Source organism: Stegastes partitus, unplaced genomic scaffold, assembly GCF_000690725.1.
Source record: "Stegastes partitus isolate 25-593 unplaced genomic scaffold, Stegastes_partitus-1.0.2 Scaffold1003, whole genome shotgun sequence".
NCBI lineage: Eukaryota > Metazoa > Chordata > Actinopteri > Pomacentridae > Stegastes > Stegastes partitus.
Genome location: NW_007578734.1, coordinates 44,910 through 58,137, shown reverse-complemented (window position 1 = coordinate 58,137; position 13,228 = coordinate 44,910). Strand labels below are relative to the sequence as shown.

General features: G+C 42.3%; 1 protein-coding gene across 1 annotated transcript in view; it reads left to right on the top strand.

Moving 5' to 3' along the window:
• The first annotated feature begins 9,612 nt into the window (after positions 1–9,612).
• LOC103366992 (metallophosphoesterase MPPED2-like) overlaps positions 9,613–13,228 on the top strand; it is a 38,744-nt gene continuing 35,128 nt past the window's right edge. Inside the window, exons 1-2 of the mRNA XM_008294871.1 lie at positions 9,613–9,891; positions 11,868–12,170. Coding sequence (XP_008293093.1) covers positions 12,058–12,170 — 113 coding nt within the window. The 5' untranslated portion in view covers positions 9,613–9,891; positions 11,868–12,057. The remainder of the gene's footprint in view (positions 9,892–11,867; positions 12,171–13,228) is intronic.

Below are 13,228 nucleotides of genomic sequence, written 5' to 3'. Positions count from 1 at the left end.
CGATGTGTAATGAAATGTTTCACGGGATTAAAAGATTACAGCACAGTGGAGTGAAATGAGATGAAACACACCTGAAGAGACGAAGAGTTCATCATCACGTCACCGTGTTCACGCAGTAAAAAGAAAAAGGTAGGGGGCAGCATTTAAACCCTGGTGCATTATTTAAAGTTTGTCGATGGGCAGTGGGGGAAGCTTTCCAGTGATTTTCTATGAATCAATTCCTGAAAAAAATCCAGTAAAGTTAGTAGAGATGGAAAAAGGTAGTCATCCAAGTTCATACTTTTTAAAACAAACATGTTTAGCGTCCAGTTTTCCATCATTATGTTGAGTTTCTTACAGCCTTCAAAAGTGATTTTAAGACTGTGAGTAACACTGAAGCTACATTTGATCTCACAACATTTAGTTTAATCACCGATAATTCATAGAAAATGAGAGCTGCCTCATTATAAACAACAACGGACATAAAAAATTAACTAATAATCCAACTAATTTAACTCCTTTCATCAAAGTTTGTATATTTTACAGTTGTTTTTTTTATCAATTCCGTGCATATGCGGCGCACATGTGGCGACGAGCTGCGAACGTGCCGTACATGCGACGCGTCATTAACCGTGATGGAAGTGGCGGGACACCTTCATTTCTCAGAAGTGGACAATAACTTACAGCTGGCACGCTGACGTCATGTGAGACGTGATTGATCGGCAGCAACAGACTGTTTGGTGCAGTTATCATTCACGTTGAATTATCAGCTGGAACTACAGTCCAGCACATGAGGCTCTCTGCTGGTTTCTCCCCCACCGCCCCCGAAGACGGGACCTCATCTGGGGAAGAAAACTGGAGTGTTGTGTGACAAGTGAAAGCTGCATTAAAGACTGCCGAGAAGACAGACAGAATAAACAGTGAACATGGAGCATGAACACCAACTGAATGACATCTGCAGAGAACAGTGCAACAGGCCATTCCCTAACAGAGTTACTGTTGTTGTAAAAATGGCACCAAAGCATCTAAGTAATGTTTGAAGCTAGTTTGGATTCAGCACCATAGAAGGACAACAGTTTAGATACACTTGTAAAGACCTTGTTTATCATGAGTTTCCAATGACTCCTAGAACTCCTAATGTTCTTGTGAAATCATTAAAGCACATGGCGTCATCGTCACAGAACAAAAAAAACAATCTTTCACAGTTCTTTCATAGGTTTATTATAGGTTTTCTGGAAATATGACCAAATCTGCTGGGTCAAAAACATCCATACAGCACCTTGAATTATTGGTTTGTTGATGTAGAAAGCTGAGTTAAGCAAGTTTTCTTAGGCCACGTTTATACATAGCCGGATATCTACAAAAACAGATCTACGTTTTGGAAAACAACACTGTTCACATCAGATCGTTTTCAAAGATGTCTTCATTTACACAAACCCGCGTAAACACGTCGTTCAGAGCTGCTATGAGCTGCCAAACCTATAGGGGGCAGTGTAACGAGAAGCATGAAGCCATGCTAGCCAATCAGAATCCTGGAAAAAACCCAACAACGAATGGCACGAATTACTTCAACGATAATGATGTGAGGGTGGTTTGTTTGGACCAACAGAGAAGTGGAGCTCCTCCTAAATGTGGTGTTCGAGTACAAAACATGTAAAATACTTGAACATATCGACTGGGAAACATGTCAGTCCAAGGATATGGACATATTGGCATTGTTTGTACAACAGGACCCAGCAGAGACCTCTGAGGATTTTCCTCATCGAAGGGATGATGCTGATGACGCTTTTGTCGCGTACTGTGATGTCAATCTCCGTCTCCTCTCGTCTACATGCAAACGTAAAGACGGAGTTTTTCCAAACCTCCACTGTGGCCGGAGTTTTCAGATATGATAAACCAGAGGCCCAAATGCATGGATGTATCACCGTTTTTGCTACGTGTTTACAGTTTGGCTACTGTCGTAATCATCAGAAATAGATTCTGTTAAAGCAGTTTTTATGTTTGCGCAACGCTTTCGGCCCGTTTGTATTTACATTCAGAAAGGTTCTGTTATGTGGAGGAGCTTCTCTGTCGAACAAACGACTCTTGCGCCATTATCATTGAAGGAACAGGAAGTAATTCGTGCCATTCATTGTTGTGTTGTGTTTTCCAGGATTCTGATTGGCTAGCTTGGCTTTATGCTCCTCATTACACTGCCCCCTATAGGTTTGGCAGCTCATAGCAGCTCTTAACAACGTGTTTATACGGGTTTGTGTAAGCAAAGATTTTTTTGAGAACGATCTGGTGGGAATAATGTGTTTTTGAAAACATAGATCAGTTTTTGTAAATATCTGGTTATGTGTAAACGTGGCCTGAGTGTCATGGCCTCTTAACTTCTTGTGAGTGATTACGATTGACGACAGCTGATGACTCCTCTGAGCCTGTTTAAACAGGACTCACTGATAACTCATTAGACTGCCACAAACACTAAAAGTCTGAGGAGCTCAGCAAAGATCTGAAAAAGCAAATCATTGACTCGAACAAGCCAGAATAATCACTTGGAGCCATTTCAAGCAGCTACCGATCCCCAAATCAACTGTGCAAACATTGGTAAGTCTAAAGTGTGCGGTACAGTTGTATCACTGTCAGATTTTGTCAGATTTCTAGAAGACCTATAATAAATCTGAGTGTTTTTAATGATTCCATTATGGAAAAGTCACAGTTATAGGAATCATTTTAAACTCAAGACTGCTGTGATGCACATTGTCTTAACAAGTGTGTGTGAACTTTTGTTCTTGACTCTACTTTCTGCTTCTGAGAGGATGTGCTGCCTACATGTAATGTAAATTTTATCATCTCCCCAAAATCTGCACCAGTCCGTGTCGATCCCTCCGGACACGTCTGCGTGCAGCCAAAAATTTATGTTGGATATGTAGTTGTTGTTCTGCTAGTTATGCAGTCTGCAGGAGTTCACTGATTCAAGATTCAGGATTCGTTGCGTACACATACAGTTGGCACTATCTGCACATTGTCCTTGTGGCATATCTGTGCCAGACAGAAATGTAGGTCTGCACGCAGACATGTGCGAAGGACTCTTGCAGACTCAGGGAGATGGCAAAATTTATATCACGCTGACCCTCGTGTACTCGCAGATGCCGAAAGTATAACAGTTGTGTGATAACAACAAACACACATAGAGGTTAGGAGGCAGGTCAGCGGGTTGGTTAGTTTAATAGTTGGCTCCAAAACGATGATAGGAAATTCAAGGATGATAACTTACACCGTTGCAAAACCCAGTAACATGGTCGAAATATGAACAGTCAATCAACATCTTTAAATATGAAGTGAGAACATTTTCCTGTTTGAACCGGCTCTGAATGTCTTTTCACTGGCGACTGTGCTCAGTGTTAAAAGTGGATAATGAGGTTAGACGCTCTCATTGCATAAACTTCACTACCTGAATGTTTTTAGCTGCAGAGTTGCACGTCTGACGGATTTTGTGAAGCTTTTAAACTCTGTACCCAAAAAGCTTGCCAGCAAGTTTGAAAAAAAGGCGTCTTATCTTTAAAATACATCAACAAAATTACACCATTTATCAAAACCAGAGAGAATGCTCTGATCTTCCACTTCCTCACAGTCCTTGAACGTGTGACATGTGGTTCAGTCAGGGAAAAATAACCAAGCGTAAAACTGTGATATCAAATCAAAATAAAAAAAAGTTCTCCAAAAAATAAACTATTTGCACCGAATGGATCCTGTGAGAAGCAAACTGAGACGCCACGACTGACTCAGCTGTGACCAACAATCCAGTGACAATAATTCAGAGTTTTCTGGTGAACTGCAGGCAGTGTTTTCACAGAGTAGCAAGGAGACTACAGAAGAGACTGAGAGGAAAATAGAACATGCTGGATCAATAAAATTAATGCAGCATGGATCACAAATGGTCGGAGCAAGTTGATAGAAGATACATTCAGCTTCCAGTTGATGTGCAGAGTCGTGTGAAAAGCAGCGAGTTTGGTTGCAAATGTGTAAAACATTTTGTATTATTCCAGAATTTTTGTTCAATTTAAGTCAAATTTATGATAAAAGAAATTCAACTTGAGTTTTTTGTTGTTGTTGTCGTTATTTGTGACAACTCTTCTAAACTGCACAGTGAAAAATGAGCCCACAGTGACTAAAAACATGTCAGAACAAAAAAACCCAAAAACAAACACCCAGAAACCGGCTGGGATTCAGAGGGTTTAAATAAAGGATGCCTCATTTGTCTTAAACATGTCTGCAGAAGGCACCAAAAGCAACAATAAAGAGATGCATTCGAGTAAGTTTCCTCATTTCAAGAGATTCAAGAGAAACTTTCTCCCAGACTTCATCCATAATTTAGTGAACTGATAATCACGGCGTTAAACCCTGATGATCAGGATGCTGTTTTCACGCAGTCAGCCAAGTTGCAGGATTTTTTTCCCCGTTTGGAAACTATGTTGCCCCATTTCAGGTTGTGTGATGGACTCCCACAGGTACTCATTAGTATTGTTTACTTGTGAACCCGATGGGGCCGTGCTGTCTTCTAATCATAGATTTTACAACACCTTCCACACTCCGGCACCATTTTCCCACACATCTGTGATCTTATGAAGAAATATTCCAGGTCAACATGTGCGCTGATCAGTGTTTGGCTGTGTAGCCGATGCTGAAATGAAGCGTTCAGGTGTCAGATCCACTAATAAAAGATGAAAATGCATGTACATCTGATTCTCCTTGTTACTGTCTATCATCTCCAGGATAATCAATGGGTTTCGGCACGTGTGCAGGTTTACAGACAAGTTCAAGGTGCAGTAACCAAAATATTGAATACTGCATATGACTTCATGAAATAAAATCAATAACCTTCTTATTATGCCGTGCCACGAAGTCCGACAGCCCGAAGTAAACCTGCCGAAGCCCAGCAGCTTTCTTCAGGGCCAACACAAAAAAAAATAAAAAAGAGGACAGAAAGAAGTGCATTTAGGAGCCTCAGAGTGTGTTTCTGTGGTCATCAGCTTTAGGTTGCCAGGTTGGGAAATGTCCCCCATTCTGGTGTTCATCGACCTGTTAATAAGTCGTCTGCAATTAGAAATCTTAATAAGTCACACTCATGGTAATCTGTCACATCTGTTCTTGCAGTGTTCGTTTTTGTGCAACCTGACAATCTACATGTTCATCTTAGCAACTTATTGCTAATCTACATGCATTAGTAAATTCCTTAGAAACCATTATACACCATTCATTATGACCTGCACACCATTTCAACACAACTTCATTTTGTGTAACAACTTTGGCTCCATAAACCAAACATTTATTTATTTACCAGCAGGGTCAGTCTGCACCAATTCACACAGAATTCAGAAAGTATGTTGCTGCACCATCTCAGATTTTGTCCAGAGTTTTCTTGTTTGTTATTTGTGAGCTACGATGAGGTTCTGTAAATGTTTGGGCTGAAATCTCAGAATTTTGTGTGTTTTCCGACCTGGGAATTTTTTTTTATATTTTCACACTCAAAAGACCCCTCTTCCATCTTACCTGGGAAGGCATTTTAAGCATTCACTATCTCTAAAAAATCTAAGTCCATGAAATTTGGTGAGGACACAGACTGTACTGGTTCAAGCACATCCAGATATCTGAGGCTCTAGCAGAGGCCGTGTTTTAAATTATTGACCCTTAAAATAATTAAAAATTTACAATCAAGGGTGGTTTTGGGGGCTTCAGAAAGTTCCTGTAAAGTGTATATATACACGGCTGTATCCGTATTTCCTCCTAAAAATACAGTCTTTGGTTTCATTGCTTTTCTAGCACCAGTAGAATTTGATGGTGGCAACGAAGGCAAGACTGGGCTCCAGATTTGTGATATTTTTTTTTTTAATATTTCTTTTTGGGCTTTTGCCTTTATGTAGAGCAGTGGAGAGAGACAGGAAAGGGGGGAGAAGAGTGAGGGAGAGACCTGCAGCAAAGGGTCGTGAGCGGGATTCGAACTCACAACCGCTGCGTCGGGGATTGTAGCCCCTGTTCATGGGTCGCCCGCTCAACCAGGTGAGCTATACGGGTGCCCCAGATTTGTGATATTTTGACAAAATGGTGACAGACGGCAACACAGCTATCTGAACTTACATGAACCGACCTTAATGATAAGTAGGGATGCACGATGTATCGGCGACCGCATCGGTATCGGCAGATATTACTATTTTTGCCGATATATCGGTATCGCCTTCGTCTCTTCATTGTTTCTGTATTTCACAGATGTTTTTACTTAAATGGACTTGAACGTTAAATATGTTAAAATATGTTTTACTTTTGTTACATAGTAAAGAAGACTACGAGGTCCAATTTGGTACCGGCTTCTTCTTAATAGTTTTCACATTCTCACTGTGCATACAAATACTCATTTTCAGTGTGAACAAAAATTGAATATCAACATCAGTAACATTGGTTATCGGCGATATCAGAAATCTTAATGTCGGTATCGGCCAAACTTTTAGGTAATCATGTAAAAAAATAATAATGTAATTGGTTAAAATGATGTTAGCTTATTAAAAATGACAATATGTGACAGTTCACTTGTGTGTAATCAGCTTATAAACACTTAATAAAGGCTGTATTATTAATTATAAGTATTAATTATCTATTGTAGAGAAAATACGTGACAACACGACACACAGTAATACATGTTTTTGGTTTGTTTATGAATCAACATATTCCAGGTTAAATTCAAACTAGTATTTGTTACACATGTATTAAGCAAAATAACTCATTAGTTATAAGCTCTTTGTCTATAAAAACTGTGGTATTAGTATTAGTGATACTAACAATACAGCAAAATTGAGTAACTCTGAACTGAACATACTTTTTTTCACAAACTTATACAGCAAGCAGCACAAATATATGATCTGTTAGCTATTAATGCAGCTGTGGATTGAAGTAATTGCAATATATTGGATATTACTATATATTATATTTTATTAATATTATATAAATTGTGATTTGTGACGTGGGGGAGCCTTCGTCCAATCAGATCCACAGCAGACGGCAGAACGTCATGTTGTACAACAAACAACCTCCTTTCGCCTCCACTGTGTTGGTGGCATTTCAGAGTTACAGTAGATCTCCAATTAAACCCAACCGTCTAAATTAACAGCTTTTACGAGGGAGAAGCCAGAGCATTCTCATTCTAGTTTGGTTTTATTTGTGTACTTTCTGTACCTTGCGGCTATTTGGGTTAAACAACACGTTAAAGCGCTGTGAAGTCCCAGAGGACTCCACTCATACAGGCCTGCACCCTAATACACTCCAATGGAAGACCGTTTATACAACTATTGTTATTATCATTTACATTTATTAGTTCAGGAAACAGCGCCATTCTGCCATTCATGAAAACAAACAGCTACCTGCTGTGCCACTTAGTCCGCCTCTCAGTTATGGATCCTGCTGCTTCGTGATGTTGCTGCTGTTTAATAGAGTAAAAGAAAAGAAGGCGCCGTTCTGCATTTGTTTGTTCAGCACAACGCGGTGTCTGAAAGCAATTTTAAGAGTTTTACACGAGTTAGTGATGGTGTGATACCTGAAGGAGACAAGGCTGAGCTCTGGTGGACTCAAATTCTAACTTATCAACACCTCATTGAGCAGTTAGCTTCATAAAAGTGTGGCGTGATGCTAACTAAACGATGTGTTTACAAGAACTTTGGCTTTGTTGGCTTCATAGGCAACATGGGGTCACAATAAATACCACAACTTCTGCCCTCGACTAGCCAGATCATCAATCGTAGGCCGTCTGCCCATAGATTCAAACCCGATCAACATGGTGGCTGGTTTGGAAACTTTTGCTTGCATTACGAAAGCAGCTCACCAAAATGTGTAAAATATTTGAGGTGAGAAATAAACCATAGAGCTGCTTCATTTTAGATCTACACCAGTTAGCTTGGAAGTTTTTCTAGAGTTGCTTGATGGGCTGATTTGCATAAAGTAGTCTGGACCTCAACTTTATGCAAATGAGGTGTGAACAACGTGTTGCCTCATCTCTTGAAAATGCAGCGAGGTGTTTCAAGAGTGCAAGATTTATTCAGTTGTAGGTTGAAAAAGAGACAATATTAAGAATGCATTGCACGACTGCTTACATGGACAATGAATAGCAAGTGTTTAAAGACTGATCATGATGACCACTTATGATTCCTTGTTTCTTTCATGCCTCTACATCCACACACGATATATAAAAGATTCATGTAATCTAAGGGTCTGAAAAGTGAAGTCAGTGTGAAATTGCTGTAAACCTGCATTCTGATTAGCAGCCAGCAGGGGGCGACTCCTCTGGTTGCAAACAGAAGTGAGATTGTAGAGAAGTCTATGAGAAAATGAACCTACTTCTCACGTGATGTGCTACCTCAGTGGATGAATTCATGGCCTTAATCATTAGTTTCAAGACTTTCTGAATACAACGTGGTGTTCATTTTGCAAATTAAGGTTTCATTTACAGTAGAATAGACAATAAAGCAGGTCATGATTGCATTACCATGTCTAGAGCACTCGAGTCCTCAGCTAGACCCGTTGTTCACTCGTTACTTTCATTTTCAAAAGAGCAAGATCGTGACGGCTAAATGCCAAATACTAGACAGTAGTAGTCAGAGCCGCTATGTCCATCTTTTATATAGAGTCTATGCCAACGCCAGATCAAGGCCAAAGGTATGAAATGGAGAAAATATGAAGTGAACGAGGAAAAGAAAAGATCTGAAGTTTGAAGTAAAAAAAAATAAAAATCTTGTTCTTTTAATCATCTAATTTAATGTCCTTACTCCACTAAATAAATTATAGTTTTTATGCTTTGAGAATAATATTCACATGATGTTTGTGCTAATAAAGCGTCTTGAACTGAACTGATCTGAAACTGAAAATATGGGTTTGCAACTTCAAAGAAATACATAAAAAACATGGAACTGAAAAAATAAGGCTTCAGCTACACATACCAAAAATATATAATGTACTTTGATAAATGTTAAAATATGTATGTATATTCTTTCTAAGTGTAAATATTGCAATTTTTTTCTTCATTCAATGGTTTTTTTTGGTCATTTTGTGTACATATTTATTTTATTACTTAATTATTGTAATTTCCTTGTACTTTCTTTTCTATACTTTCTGGATGCTGCTGTGGCTGGTAGATTTCTCCCAATGGGGGATCAATGAAAATTATTCTATTCGATTCTTGTGCATGCTTATACATATATATTTCTTTATTTGACCACTCAACGTCAAAACGTAAAACTTTAATTTCCACAATAATTATTTAAAAGTTCCCAGTTCTTTCTGTCATTTCCGGAATCACGTGAACGCAGCACGGCGGTAGAGCGCGGGACTGCGCGAGCTCCCTCCTCCCTCCTCCTCCTCCTCCGCTGCTCTTCTCGCGCGTGTGCCCGCCGCTGAGGGGGCGCGCACGGGGGGTTGTGCTCGCTCCTGCTCTCGCTGCTCTCTGACCCCAGTGGCAGCTCCGACTCACTGCACTCCGGCTCCCCCCTCCGTCACACCGAGCCGCTCTCCCTCTCTCTCTCTCCCTCTCTCTCTCTCTCTCTCTCCCCCTCCGTCAGCCTCTCTCGCCCTCCTTCTCCGGCTCTCTTGCCCCCCTTCGCTCTCTCCTTGTCTGGTTTTCTCTTCCACAGGAGCCAGCCGAGGTCCCGCCGGGTCGAAGGTTCTGCCCCCTTTACCCGCCCCGGACTGCCGCAACCTTCCCCCCCTTCCTCGGACGGCCGAGAAAACCTTCCCCCTGCTCTCCCGCTGCTGCCGCCGCCGCCACCGCCGCCGCATGGACCCGCGTCCCTCCGCCGCCGCGTAGAGGGCGACCCCGACCCGACACTCTTTTCTCCGGCCAGAGATATTTAAAAAAAAAAAAAAAAAAAAAAGAGGCACCACACGACGAAGGTACCTTTCTGCTGCTTGGCTTTGAACCGGGAGGGAGGGAGGGGAGCGAGGGCAGGAGAGGAGGCATTCCTGACACAAAGCCGTCGGTTGAAAGGTGGTTGTCATTTCCGAGGAAGAGCAGGAGGTTAGCGGCGGTGCTGTGACACTGACCACCTCCGGCTCTTCTCTTGCTTTTTCGCCCTCCGCGGAGCCAGAGTTCAGCCCCTTTTGCACGGAGCTCTTCTCGTTTCTTCTTCTTTTTTTTTTGTGTGTGTGCGTGTATATTTGTGTGTGTGTGTTGTCTGTGCAAAAGCGGCGCAATAGCTCGCACCGTGTTACGGTATCAGAGAGGGTCAATTTATCCGCCTTCACCCCGCTCGTCCTCCTCCGCTGCCTCCGCTACCGGGAGTGATTTCTCGCCGTGAAGTTAGCTTTGTGCGCTGGCTGCTGGGTGCGTGTGCGAAGCTACAGCGTGCATAATAAAAACCTATTGCCGGGGCAGGTTTTTTTAGTAGCAGGCTAAGCTACACAGCTAGTCGCTGCTGCTGCTGCCGCTGCTGCTACTGTAGCCATAAGGTAGAGACAGACAGTTTGAGCAGACACACACATGCTCAGCTTGTGGAGCATGCTGCACACAAACCAAAGCTTTTCGGCCTGCATTTGCAAAGAAAAAAAAAAAAAGAAGAGAGAAGCTAATTTTCCATGCAGCTGCAGCAGCATTTTTTTTGCAGAGGTAAAGCTCTTGCAGAAATTCATTGCCCCCTTTTTTTTATTTGCTAAACTTTCAACACTTTTTTGCTTTTAATTTAAAATATTTTTTTTGTCTCTCCCCTCCCCAGCCTGGAATAAATCTTTTTTTGACTTTAGCAAGCTGCCTCCATCTGACCCAGAAAACACAAATCAATGCTTTTTGTGAAAATAGGACAGTTTTGTGTGTGTGTGTTGTTTAAATTGAGGAGAAAAAGGTTTTTTCTTTCCCCCTAACACACCACTGCATCCCAGGATTTAACCATCAAATGAACTCCGGATGCTTGTTGATTTCCCTCCAAAAAAAAAAAAGAGATGACAGACTTGTTAAATTGAGGGCAATTTTTTTTCTCTCCCTCTCTTCTTCTTCTTCTTTCCTCCTCCTCGTGCTGCATCAGGAGGTCTTACAAAAAAAAAAAAAAAGGAAGGAAAGAAAGAAAGAAAAACGCCTGTCAAGCCCACAGTGGCCACTTTACTATCAGTTAGGGAGGTCAGACAGGAGGGAGGCTCACAGCGAAGCCCGGTGAGTGAGCTCTGAGGATGCACCGGGGCTCTGCACACTTTTACCTGCTTTTCCTTCTTTTTTAAAAAATAATTTAATTGTACAGGCGTGCAAAGAGCAGATTGATTGTTTTCTGGTTTCAGAATTGGAGCGCCAGGCCCGGACCGACCAGAGCAGATCTTTTGTTTTATTTTAGTGATTGTCAAAACCTGCTTCATGCATGCATTGTATTTATTATTGAAGGCTTCAGCAGCCGGCAGCTTTTCCCTTCTCGGTTTATTTAATTTCAACAGGCTGATGACTCGGAGGTCACGCCTGCAGTCATTTTTTTTTTTCTTGCATTTGACTACATTAGTTTGAATCCAAGTGGGTTTGCAGCAGCAGAGCAGCAATTAGAAAAAGAAAGAGAAGTTGTGTGCAGACTCTTTAACAAAATGCCATATTGTTTTTAAAGGTAGAATGAATCTGCTAATTGTGTTCCAAGTTGCCTCGCTGCATTTTTCTAATTGGGATTTTGTGGAGAACGCTCAGGAATTTGCTTTTATCCAAAATTAAAGTCTGCCTCTGTTACGCAGACTGTTGCATCTCAGCTGGGTCACTGTTTTTTTTTGTTTGTGCATTTAACATTTTGAAGCATTTATTGTGGGAGCTTTTGCATTTTCTTGCCACGTGAAAGACCTTTTGTGTGAGTGTGTCGGTGCCTCTGAAAGCAGCTGATTTGTGTGTGTGTGTGTGTGTCTCGGTGCAGACTGCAGTGTGTCGTGGTCGAGTCGGTCGGCCGGGTCGCTGCTGCTGCTGCTGCTGCTGCCGTTGCCGCCACCGCTGCTGCTGTGGGAGACTTCCTGGGCTTCTCGAAGCGGCTCTGAAGGATGACCGCCGCACGGCTCGCTGCTGAATCCCGGTGAACGAACGGCGTCTCATGTCCAAACGGCGGAAGGATGGCTCATGGCAAAGTGACCATCACGGTGGACGAGTACAGCTCCAACCCCACGCAGGCCTTCACACACTACAACATCAACCAGAGCCGCTTCCAACCTCCACACGTCCACATGTAAGTGACGCACGTTCTACCTGCACCAGTGTGTGTAGAGTTTATTAACAGATTCCAGTTTTCGGCTGCAGATTGAGGAGGTGCAACTTTTAAACCTGCATCTTTTTTTTTGTTTGTTTTGCATGAAGTTTTCAACACATTTTAGAAACTCAAGTCACCACACTGAGGTGCAACAGGAAGCCAATCAGGACTCCTTTTGATGCAGGGTCTCTATTTGTACTTTGATTTAATTGGCTCGTGCTCAGAAAGCGTACGGTGGCCAGCAGGGACAAACGACATAAACGGTACTGATGTAAGACTCGAGGAAGTGTTTAGAAAGTTTTACCGGTTGAAGCTCTGCACACACACACACACACACACACACACACACACACACGCTGAACTGCTTTCCAAGGGTCTCGCAGATTTGAGCAAAAGCTTTTCTGACTTCTGGTGTTTGTCTGCTGCGTTGCGGACGGCGGTTCGCTGTGGTCGTGCCATGAGACTGTTATCGTTTGTGCCATGTTGTCGTTGCGGTGCACGGGCGCTTTGTCCGCATTAGGGCGCTCCCTTTTATTTATTTATCAGACCAGTTACTTAGCGTTGCTCTTGTCTGATGCGGTTATGCTCTGCCTCTCATTAGTGGGTCAGGTCGCTGTGACCCGTCAGCCCTCGCCACGCACACACTCATCACACGTGTGTTATCCGCGGACACGTATTAGCGCAGAGCTGCTGCTCACGTCCAGTCTCCTTCCAATTAGAGCAGTTCTGAGCTTCTGCAAAAAAAAAAAAAGGTTCGGGCCTGATTGTTGGTTGTGGTTGCGTGCGCGGGGTGCTGTGTGTGAAAGTTAACCTGCTGCAGACTGAATGGAGCTCCAGAGTGCTGCCTGTGTGCCGCTTGCTTCATCATTAGAGTGGAGCTTTCTGTCACTTGAATCCTGTTTATTGTTGGGCACTTTGGGTTTTGATTTGGCTGCTTTAGATTTGCAGAAAAGCCGCCGCACGGTCCTTCAAATTCTCTGTACCACAGGTGCAACGCATATGGATGAATATAACAAGGCCAAAATAATGAAATATGG